Source organism: Chroicocephalus ridibundus, chromosome 6, assembly GCF_963924245.1.
Source record: "Chroicocephalus ridibundus chromosome 6, bChrRid1.1, whole genome shotgun sequence".
Taxonomy (NCBI): domain Eukaryota; kingdom Metazoa; phylum Chordata; class Aves; order Charadriiformes; family Laridae; genus Chroicocephalus; species Chroicocephalus ridibundus.
The window spans coordinates 34,555,620-34,567,864 of record NC_086289.1 but is presented as its reverse complement, the minus strand read 5'-3'; the positions used below and the strand labels follow the sequence as shown (position 1 = coordinate 34,567,864).

General features: G+C 37.6%; 1 protein-coding gene across 1 annotated transcript in view; it reads left to right on the top strand.

Moving 5' to 3' along the window:
• JMJD1C (jumonji domain containing 1C) overlaps nucleotides 1–12,245 on the top strand; it is a 166,716-nt gene that overhangs the window by 42,591 nt on the left and 111,880 nt on the right. The window contains exon 2 of the mRNA XM_063339847.1: nucleotides 11,948–12,112. Coding sequence (XP_063195917.1) covers nucleotides 11,948–12,112 — 165 coding nt within the window. The remainder of the gene's footprint in view (nucleotides 1–11,947; nucleotides 12,113–12,245) is intronic.

Genomic DNA, 12,245 nt, shown 5'->3' with positions numbered 1-12,245 from the left:
AGTGCTTTCCACCCCTATATTCCTGAAGCTTTTACACATCAATAATTCTATTTATTTGAAACAGGCCTTTCTGTGCTGTAGCCTTAGCAGTAGCAACAACAACGAAGTGGGCAGTTGTTCAGGGGAGCTGGTTGTCTTTGTATTTCTGTGATCCAGCGTGGTTTGTATTGTAACACCTCAGCCGCACTCACTGACATTAGACCTCTGTTACATTTAGTGTATCATGTAAACATAATCTCAGTGCCTAAAGCATTTGTGGTCAAAACAGGCAACACTGGGTTGAAGTGATTGTGTTCCTTTTCTACAGTATGGGTACTAAAGCACAGAGATTGCAACTTGCCTGCTGTCAGGAACTGAGTCCGGAAGCTCCCAATTCAGTATCGATGTCTGCAGTTTGTTGTTTGTTCGTTGGTTTGGGTTTTTTTTACCATAAATGAACAACTGTTAGAAGACTTCTGAAATACTCTGACAAAAGATAAGTATTTGGTCAAGTTGGGACCAAATTGTCTGTGTATGTTATTAATGAGTCTTAATTCTGATGTAAAACATCTCCTTAAGACTGTGAAATGGAAAAAATGTTTGCCTAAATTACTTACGGTGCTGCTTTATTTCTTTATAGTTTACATATTATTTATAGAGGTGTAATTTTCGTGGTCAGGTATTTCAGATATCTATGTCTGAGGAGTGGACATTATGGTAAAGAAGTTGAGGACACAGATTAAGACATTTGGAAAACCCAGGAAGCTGTGGTTATGTTCCTCCTTCTGCTCCCAAATTGATGCTTGATTTTGGCAGGATGTTTCCTGATGTCTTGTTTGCTCACGTGTACAGGCACCCTCGTCTTAATCTCCTCTGGCCTTTTAGTAATACTTGGAGATATCTCAGTTCAGAGTTAGAATGAACTTTGATCCCAGTTTGTGGACCTTTATGCACTGGTGTACTGTGACCTGTAATGACCCAGTTCTCTGTATAAAGTCTAACCTCTTCTGAAAAGAAAAATAAAGAAGAATAGAGGAAGAACATATACACCTGAAAAATCTTAATACTTTGAAGCTTCAACTATTAGTACAGATTTTATTTTTCTTCTATAATGCTGCAGTTAATGCAGAGGAAAGTAGACTTCTGTAAGTTTCGTTTATGAATCCGTTGTTAGCAGGTTTCTTCAAACTTTTAGCTACATCAGAAAGATTATAGGTGAGTCTATTTTTGAATGAGTGATGACTCTCCAGTATGAAGGACTAGAGAAAGATCAACAATGTGAAGGAAATAGAGATGTAGTTTTGGAAGATGACTTGCAGAGGAGATTGAAACCTGAAGGCTGGAATGGTAACAAGAAGCCATCCCTGACTAAACCAACAAAAGAGTAATTCAGCTTGCAAGATGGCACTGAGTACAAACAACCACAACGCTAAAGGAGAAGACTTTAAGAAGAGTGCAGCTCAGACTTCCAAAAACAAAAATTGAGCACAACAGCAAAAGTGAAATGCCTCTGTGTCTTAGCTAGAAGAACTTAGAAACTGTCTTTATTATACTGCTTAGAGGTGATTTAGGCAGGACTTGGAGAAACTTCCCAAATCAAGTATTGTAGTCCTATTATGAAAGAATAAACATCTGGAAAATATCTTCCAACATTTTAGTGGGTAATCTATGAAGTAGATAAATGTTTCACTAACTTTCTTTTACCTTTCAGGATTCTTGTCTTGATGCTTTTCGAAGATATTTATTTTTTTTAATTTTCTCATCTACCTTATGAGATTTCTTTGATTGGCTTGTGGCTTAAGGCTAATAATCTTGGTTATGAGAGCAAATATTGTGTTGATGTCAGAACACAGAAAATTATCATTTTGTAGTTGATAACTTATATAAAATACAAGATACTGTCTCTATTTTGTAGGTGAAATTTTCTCTTGGTTTCCTGATTACTCTCTTAATATTTCTCCGTAGTTCTCTTAATTCCTGTAAACTGACCAAAGAACATCAATGAATTATATGAGGTTGTCTGATTGTATTCCTGCTTGTGGTATGAACTAGGCCTTGGGAAAATGTCTCTGGTACAAACAAAATCTGCTGATTAGCTTTCGCTGATGTTGTCTGTCACTTTGCTAAAGCTTTGCTGATGTGCTTTTGGTATTCCTGGCTTTATCTGACAAAGAAGAAAGTGTGAGCCCACTCCTGGTTTATTTGGCCTACTGTCTGGAGACAGATGTGGACACACAGAGCAGCTGAGATGCACTTGGTCTTTTTTTTTTTTCTAGTCTGGATTTCAAAGTACAGGTGTCAAAAGCTCAAATCAAAATGTTTCGTTTCTTTTACAGTCTCTTTTTTGTTTGACCTCAAAGAAAGATTTGCTGTTGAAGAGTGCAGTGTTTATTCAGGCTCTGCACTGTGGTTTTGGGAGGATTAACTTTTCATACCAACATACAAAACAGATCGAACCTTGGTATGGATAGATATTGATAAATACTTCCAGGTCTAATCTAGAGTTTAGTCGTTTGAACCTTGTAAAGGTGACTGTTTTGGCTTCTCACCTGTTGAAGGTAGCTAATTGGATTGTCTTGGTAGAAACTGGGAAAGCCCTGAGCTTTTAGCACTTCCATTGATTCTCTGTAGTGATGGTTCAGGTTTGGGATGTTCAGCTGGAGTGAGGCATCAGAAAAACTCATGTAATCATTGTAGTGCTCTGTTTAGGTCCTGGTCATGTCCTTAATTTCTAGCTGTGTGTGTTCAGGCTGTCCCAGGAGGAGTGAAGTTGTCCTGTTTCCCTGTGAGTGGTTTTACAGCTGTACCTTGCTAGCTAAGGCTACAGCCAAGTGATTCTTTGAAGTCCCTGCCTCAAGAGAGGTGGATTTCTGTTTGTAGCTAACTCGTGTTTTGGGGATAGGGAACAATAGCAAATCATGAATTCTAACTGGGAAGTTACCTATTTCTTTCACCACATACTTTATTTCAGCCTCTGTAGCGCTGTGTCTACTGACAACCTGCTAAACAAACTTCATCTTCATTAACAAGCCATTGCACTGTCAAAATTGACTGAAAGCCATTAATATTTAACAATTAATAATTAGTATTTTAAATGGTCTTATCTCCGTTCAGTTGTTTTTTAGTCATATCTTCAAATATGAGATATATATACAGTTTAAAAACTGTAATTTTTTAAAATTGACTTAGCAATCATGATTCCTTATTAAATGACGGGTGCTGATCTTTTTAGTGTAACACTAAAAATGCACATTTTTGCACATATGAATTGCTTTTAACTAGCCACCTAAGTAGCTAAATAGTTAAATTTTTAATTTTTTTTTGTTCACCTTATCTAGAAAATCACAAATGTCTGATTCAAAACTAAAATTCCCTCTATTTTTAATTTGAATATGTAGGCTTTCTATTGTCTGTATGCTTCTTAACAATTGTTTTTAGGAATTAGCATTTAGAAATTTAAATATAGTAAGAAAAGTTTTCTGTGTTGTGTGATGAGAAGGAAAATTTGAAAGATTTTTTTTTTTTCCCTAAGCCTGAAGGACCAGGAAGTTTTTGTGTAATGGGTATTTTTTTTAAATAGTTGTTGCTACGATTTAATAGTTAATGCTTTCTTAAAATTGTGACGTCACTTTCGTTTCTCATTTTAGATGAGAAATTCAGTGTATTTTTGGTATCTAAAACATTTTGAAAATGGTGCTATTTGACTTGGGTTTCTTTGTAAGTCCAGCAGAGTCATATTTCTGGTTTGCATGTCACTTCACTTTGCTATTTATTTCTGAGTTTGTAAAAAGATTTGAAAAATAGGTATGTCAAATATTTTAAATACCTAAGTGATTCAAACAGCTTTTAAAATAATTTGACACTATTGTGAATTGTCTTTGTATTGGGGACAAATCTTTAACTCATTTAAAACTCTAAACTGCATACAAGTGTGTTTTTTCTTGCAATTCAGTGTAGTTCATGTTTTCTGCCTTCAGCTCGCTCTTTAGAATATGCATTTTAAATTGATGGAGGAAAGACACATGTGTTTTAAATGTTTCAAAGATGGTATTGGGGCATCCAAGTGGGATGCACTTCTGTTCTGTCGTCTTCCCCGCAATCTTACTTTATGCTCTACGTGATGTGCTGGTTGCTTAGCAATCCAAGCTGCAGACTGAAGCAGGCTGTTGCAATAATACTGGTATTTTTCTTCAGTTTTCCAAGCATTTTTCTCTGCATCTTTTCTGCAAAAGCTTCTTTATTGTCAGCATTAAGCAGACATTTCAAGGAATGCAGAATTAGGGTTTCAAAATTAACCATAAACTGTACATGTTGATAATTTCTATGTTTATTCCCCATAATGTATCTTGAGACTACTGTTAGCTTGAAATAAATAATTGTTTTTATTTTAAGATCTCTCTGTGTTTGTCAAATTTTTATGTTTTAAAGCTTGATAAAAGGAAGCTATCTTGAAAATTCATGTTTATTGAAGCATGTATTTGCTACATCTGGTCCTGTTCCCTCCTGCACATGGCACGTATTTGACATGTCTTCCAGCAAGTGTGTATCTCCAGTTTATTCGGAAGCCTGTTGAGACAGCAGGGTTGTCTTCCTTATTCTTCCATGTATGAAGTGCACTGAGCCATATTGGCAGTTTCAAGTATGGACTCAGCTTGAGTGTGTCTGTCACTGTGTCTCAAGAGCAAGGATACAGGCTCCTCTATATAGGTTTATAAATTTTGAGCAGATGATCCTGAGGCTGCAGATTTTATTTTTTCCTCAGCAATGAGAGTAGTGGTTTTGGAGGGCTTGTCTCTTTGTATTTCAGAGGAGTTGTACCTGGATGCTGTTATGCAGGGTCTTTCAGGGATTTACAAGAAATATAAGCGTTCATCCATTCCTGCTGGACAGACCCAAACCCATCATGCCACACAAAAAAAGATTTCCAGGCAGTTCTGAAACAAGAAAGGCTTAATACCATGCAGATAACGAACTAGCTGCTTCTTTTTGTACACTTCAACTTCCCAGGTTATAACTGAGGACTTCTTCTGGGATAATACACCTATTCCATTTTCCTTTGAATAAACAGGGAATTTAAGTCTTCAGGATAATGAGTATGATGTTTCATGGTAATAGGGTGTGTCAAAGGGATTTAATCTTTGAAGAATTGTACTTTTGACTTCCGCAGCTCACCTGAAAAGATGCCCCTTCTGTCTCAAAAATCAAATCAGTAGCAGAACTTTCTGTTTCCAGCTAGACAAGGAGCTGGGCTACCTTGTTTAGACTGTGCTTTTTGCCAAGAAAGGTCTGACCAGATGATCCTTGAGGACCCTTCCAAACTGGTATTCTATGATTCATTTAAGAGAAAATTAAATTTTATGCCGTTAAATTCTTATTACTACTTGCAAGCTCCACAAATAATCAAAACAGATGTGCAGATCTGAATACTTGTCCAAATAATTTCATGTTTTTTCTTCAAGTGCAGAAATAGCATAAAATAACCAACACTATTGATTTGTCCCATCTTCTAAGGAGCTTTCAGTGTTCTTTCCTGTAAAACGTGTATCTGATTCTACAGCTTTTTTCCTAGTGCTTGAGAGTTACGTGCAGAGCTCTTGCATTTTTGAGACAAGCTGTTATGTTCCTTATATAGTGGAAGAATTGTAAAAGTCTGATTAATGAACATATACCAGCTTTATCAAGAACATTTTCAAGTCTTCTAAAGACTTACTGTGGTGTTGTGGGTGCCCACTCACCCCTGCTAAAAAATACGCAGTACACTTAATATTTCTTTGTTGAAATTAAATACTACTTTGTCTACAAATAGAAGTTAGATTTTTGTACTAAAGAATGAACATGCCTCCGGTTTGCAGTAGAAATCCTACAAGTAAGAATACATGGAGGCAATAAACTCTATTTTGTAATCCTAAAGTTTAAATTAAGTTAATCCTTAGTTTAAAACCAATCTATTGCCACTATTCCAGCTGTTTTGGGTGTTTTTAGGCTGTATGGACTGATGCCAGTGTATTTTCAAATACTTTTTTTTCTGTACTGTTTTGCTTGAAAAGTTTGTAAAATGCAAATATATAGCATTTCAACATATAAAGGAAAGGCTATGATGATTCTTTCATGAGCTCTTTTTAATGTAGAGTGACTATGAAATGCTAATGTGAAGGACTGAGGAAATTTTGGTAGCATAGAACAACATTGCGAGTGCTTTATTAAACAAAAAAATCCTACTGCTGTCTTTCGTTGCTGTTTCACCACTTTTCCATGCGGAAATGGGTAGCACTTGTATAACACAGTAATAATTTTACTGGGTTAAGCTGTTTTGCTTCATAGTAAATTGTGCTTTGATTGCATTTGATTAGTTAAAGATATATTTAGAAAGACTTGGCTGCTGGGTAATGCCATTTCCTTCAAAGAAACAATCTGTAAAACCTGAAAAGGCAAGGATATTGAGAACAGAATGGGAAGATTAAGTTTTATAAAAACACTCTTATTGGCTCCATTCCCTGTGTACCTACAACTAGCTTTAGTTTATACCGGTTAGGTATTTGGCAATCACATCCATCTCAGTAAGTAGATGGAGAAATTTTTTGGAGCCTAGTGTACTTTGTTTTAATTTTCAACTACATACAATGCCAATAAAGCCCACGAGAGCTAAGCAAACTGTCCCAGTTGTGTGGAGTTCTGACCTCCAGAAACCTTCCTACCAATTCCAAACTCGCATCGCTGCCCGTGGTGGTTCATTTTGGGATACCTGCACTTGCTGCCTCCATCTGCGAGCAGGAAGGGGAGGCACTGGCTGCTTGCTTGGCTCCTTGGATTTTCTTTTCTGAAGGTAGATTTTCTCTCAAAACCAGGAGACTCCCAGCACCCTCTTTACTGGGCCAAGAATAAGCCATTCTTAAACATCCCGTAAAATGTTATGTGCCCCAGAATTAAAGTTTGCAGGTTGCAGTTATGCTGGATTCTCATTCTCTTAGTTACTATGTGTAAGTTGGAGGCCCTAAATGGGAAATTTTATTTCCCTCTGATGATGGTACCATGGGTTTTAAAAACAAGCAAAAAAACCCCCTAAATCCCACAAAAAAATTTACTTACTGCATTTGAAACTTTTTTTTATACCTGCATATTTTCAAGTAAATTTCTGCTAAATTACACACAGGTTTACATTCTTGTATTTACCTGATGGTACATCACAAGGTTGGAAAGTTGACAACTGATTTTTGATGCTTGATTACATGCTAAGAGTTTCAGGTATATCTTTTAAGTTGTGTAACTAAGGCTTTTGAATTCCACAGTTAATTTTTAGCACCTGAGTTTTGAGTTCTCAACTCTTACAAATGGTGTATAAAGCATATACACATTGTAATTGCATATGGTGTAATATTCTGTCTCTTAATTAAAAAATGTTATGAATGAAACTCAATGCGATGTGCCCTGGCACTTGCCTTGAAGTCAGTAGCCAAATGTCTGTTGATGGAAGACTGTTCGATGTGGCACAAAAGTAGAAGTGTTTTCTTCGCCTTATTAAAAACATCTTAAGAAAAATTGCTTGACTTTTTTTTTGTTCCTAGAAATAAATATTTTACTAGCTATCTTCAGGGGATAAAGGGGGGACTGTACACTCCTCCCTTAGGACAGAAAACAACTTGTATTCTGTTAAATACAAATCAAGTGTATAGATCATTTTAGTACACTGGGTTAGAAACTACTTAGTAAATAAATGCTATACAGCACTCTATTTCCTTGTTACTAGAGATCACTTTGCCTTAAAATGATGCAGGTTTTTTGTGATTCTTGTAGCTGTATTGCCTGGAGCTCTTGCCAGGGCAAACCTAACCTGAAGTCAGCCTTTGGGTTGTTAACGCAGCAATTGTCTTCAACTCTAGCCGACCCATGGGCAACTTGTACACTGCTACAGTGTGGGGGAGTTACAAATGGCATCCACGCACTCAGCTAGTTTCCAGAAAGCGAATGGTGCATGGACTATGCTTTTTAGCATGATAAGTCAAACTTTCTGGAAGTCAACATTGCTTTCGTGACAGTTTAAAGGGCTTCAGAATTCATTTGGTCAGGCGTGTTCATTTGGAGCAGAAGTGACTGGAAAACTCTGGATCGCAGCACTGCATGTAGAGAATTTCACCATGATTGCTGTGTTTTGGCTTTGAAATGGCAATATTTTGTTGCAATTGTTTGGCTGACTCCATTGGAAATTAATTTATTGTCTTGCTTTACTTGGAAAAGCATGCTAAAAGCTTATGCTGTTTCCTGTTGGAAATAGTAGTGACTTACAAAATTAGCACATTAATGCCAATTATAAATATAACATCATCCCGGTGGGAATTTCTCCTTTTTATGCAAGTGAATGCATACGTGGTGAGAATACTTCAGTTTCTCTGGGAACACAAACTTCTGTATAGCTGACAAGGCAAGGAAGCAAAATTTGGCTGAAAAAAATCTCAAAATCAACATTCATTCTTAGGGACGCAAATATTGTAGAGTTTCTTGCTGTACAAAGTTTTTATCAGTGAAGTAAGAAAGATTAAGTATTTTCAGCCTTTGCACTCTTTAGGGTGTCTAACTTTGGCTCTGCATTTTATTTTGTTGGCGTAGATTGCTGGATTGCTTCCTTTCCTCCCTTCTCTCCCTTTTTTACTCTCTTTCATAAGTTGTGCTCTTTGGGATACTGCTCTTGTCTGTGTGGTAGATCAGCGTGCAGAGGAGGAGGAAGCCTGTGCTCTTCAGAGGCTTCACTGTTGCCTGAGAAAAATTCATAACGGATTTTCCCGATTTAAGTATTTCCCAGCAAAAAAGAGAATAGGCAAAGGATTGGGCTCTGTGTTTTGTCTGTGTTGTTTCTGCCTTTCAAAAATGAACTTTGAAAAGCCAATAGATAGTTAATAGTCTTGGCATTGAAACCTGAATGTGGTGGAAGCTGGCAGAAGTAGTTCCCAAGTAAGGTTGTGTGTGTATCATACTAGAGCAGGAATATGGTGCCCTGGGCAATGGCAGACTGGCTCTGCGCCATGCTCCATTCTCCACTTTTCTTGGAACTGCTCCTTTGAAGATCTAATTATATGGTGCCAGGAGACTCTGCAGATAGCTCAGCAATAACTCCCACTGTCGTTGCACTGGATTTCAGTTTATTTGGGGTGCAAAACTTGCACATAGACACTAGATTGTATCACAGTTATCCACAAGTTTTGGCTAGCATCCAGAAGATACAGTATGTTTTAGTGTGGTGGTTTCTAAACTGCTAACTTGGGCTTAGATTTATCTGTGTTTTTCAAAAACATTTATTCGCTTGATTTTCCCCTTGCTTCCCCCCCCCCTTTTTTTTTTTTTTTATTCGGTGCTGTGTGAGGTCTGGCGCTTAACCTCTTGTGCCCTGTTATAGACTACCCAAGTAAAATGTCTTTCCAGATATTAAAACAAAATTATTTGACTGGTCCAGAATAATTGAGTGGAATTTGCAGGAGGAGGAGGAGCCAGGAGGAAGGTGACTTTAGTGAATGATTTTGGCTGTACTGTCACTGAAGGTTGTCTTTAAATTTTGTAATTTGACCAATTGCAGAAATAAATTTATCTTTAGTGGAGTTCAAAGTGGCTGCAAATTCAAGATACTACTGCTGAGATGATTTCAGATATGCTTCACTTTCCTGCCAGCGCTTTAAAGCATCACTATGTTTGCTGTTAACTCTGTTTTGATTGAGGAAATCATTATTCTGCAACTTTATTAAGTATTTTAAAATTAACTTCTAGATACTAAGTCATTAAAAAGTGCTTTTTAGTGAAAGGTGTCAACTTAAAATTTTTGGGTTTGAGGTTTTGCTGCTGTTTTCTACTTGCTTTGTTGGAATAACAGGTGATAGCTGTCATAGCAAACAATTGAGGTGAGAGGATAATTTTTATATACAAACTATTCCTATGGGGCTCATTCTGATACCACCCCAAAGACTAGCGGTAGTTTCCTGATAGTCTCAGTGAGTGAAATGGGCAAAAGGAACAGGTAAAGGAGTAGTTGTGTTAATCAACAAGGCGATGCAGAGATGGGGTATGACTCTGATCAGCTAGGGTAATTGAAATGTCAAAGGAGAGGCAGCAGGCAGATGGCAGAAATTCCAGATGTCGAGGTGGTGAATCCAGAGGGAAAGCTCTGCCTTGGGGAAATAAAAAGGAACAATATTTAATGCAGACAGCTGCCCCGTGTGCACTCTGCCTTGACCCAGCGATTAAGACCAGGCAAGAAAGAAAATGAGTAGTAAGATGAGATGTAAGATAAGAGGTGGAAAGACCAGTTGACCACGAATATGATATTGGTGACAACAAGCGTGCACAATGACAGGGACGCTCGGGTGTCAGCATTTGGTAGAGGTGGATGAGAAGTTAGGTGAGCAGTGAGCGATAGCTGTGGTTGGAGCAGTGAGCAGTTCATGGAGGTTGTGAGGAGGGGAACAGTGAAATAAATGGGATAGACTGAGCATAGCCTGACAGGAGAAGAAACCACTTTCTTCCTTTTTATTTGGACAGATTTTAAGTGGAGATGTGATAATGGGCTGTCACAGAAGAAAGTAGCTGCAGTAAGCTATCTTCTTAATCTGATGCTTCAAAGAGGGAATGGAAAAAGAAGGGAGTGTGTAGGAGCAGAATGGGAGTAATATGGGTTAAAAAAGAGTATCTGTGCGGGGGTGGGGGGGGAACTGGGATGATGAATTTTGATACAGGATTGAAAAAAAGCTTGGTGCAAATTTAAGTTGTGTATACAGAAGGGAGAAGGACAAGATGAGAAACAGCACTATGTAGTACACGTTTGGAAAGTGTGAGACAGAAAGTCTAGACGAGGAAGTATGTTGCAGGCCTAAAATTAACCAAATTTAAAAAGACAAGAATATTTTGGTGACGGTGATTTAAGTTCTTAGACGCAGATAGAGGAAGAAACTCCAGTTTCAGAAGTGGCCTGGGGTGTGGCTGATTGCTTTGCTACTCTCCTGAATTTCAGCTTCTTCCCTTATCCAGTTTGTGTGACAAGCAGTGACATTTTTTATAATGCCAGCTGGTTTTTCTTATGAATTTTCTCACAATTTAGAAAAGAAAATAACTTATTATGTTGATTTTTAAAATTATTTTAAATAAATTCTGTAATCTTGAAATGTAATGCTTTTAGAAGGGTTTGTGTTTGCTAATGCAGATAGCTTTTGGATAGCTTTTTGGCTCGGAGTTCCCTCTTCTCTTTTTACAAGAGGAGACAAAAGGTTTGGCATATTTAGCTTAGTGAATGAGCTGAGGGAGGGTATTGTTGTTCTCTAAGAATGTGTTGGGGAGAACTGTATAACCTACAGGACAGGGATGGCACAAGATCAAATAGCTCCAAACCGGCTCCAAATAAATTTAGCTGGAAATAAAAAGTGTGTGTGGGTTTTTTTTTTCCCTCCAAAGGAGCAGTATTCCAGAAGCAGAGAAATGGCAAGAAACTGAGCCGCTTCTGTTAAGTGCAGTGTGTTGGGTTTGCTTGTAGTAGCAGGGTCTGCAGGCTCAGGGCGCCCTTTCTAGTTCTGTTCCAAATGTATTTTTTCCCTTGAAAGCGTTTCTTTGCTTGGTTTGTGTTATATGACAAGTATTTGCACTGAGAATGAGAAGTATTCTTAAAACTTATTTACTGATATATAAACAGCTATGTGTATTACTTGAGTGACACTAGTAAATACTTAAACTTTTTATTCATGAGATAAGATACCCAATGTTAACAGTAATATTTTAGGAAATGTAACCCTCTTCTCTTCAGCACAAGTTCACTGCCAAGAAAAAATGCTTCTGTGGTGCAGGAACTGATTATATAATTTCAGTACCCTGACAGTAAAACGGGTAATATTAAGCTCTTGCATTAAATTTTAAAATGCATGCTTTCAAAAGTGCGTGTAGGTGCACAAGTGCTGTGTATGTGTAATAATGTATGTCCTCTCCTGTTCTTAAATTTCCCCAGGTGTATGTGGAATTTGATGACCTTGAATGGGAAAAGCGAGAATGGGTTAAAGTTTATGAAGATTTTGCAGCCTTCTTGGTGGAGTACCAGCTGGTCTGGGCAAAAAGAAAGGACCCAAGCCAGACTCAGGGATCAAAGATCAAACAAATTCAATGGCCTGCATTGGTAAGATACTCGAGCAATTGCCTTTTTAAACTATTTTAATCTCTTCGGTTCTGTCCTTCTTAGGAAACTGTTTAGGTTACTTACGTGGTGGTGGAAAGTGGTAAGCATGGAGGGAGAGGAGGGTAAAAAAAGG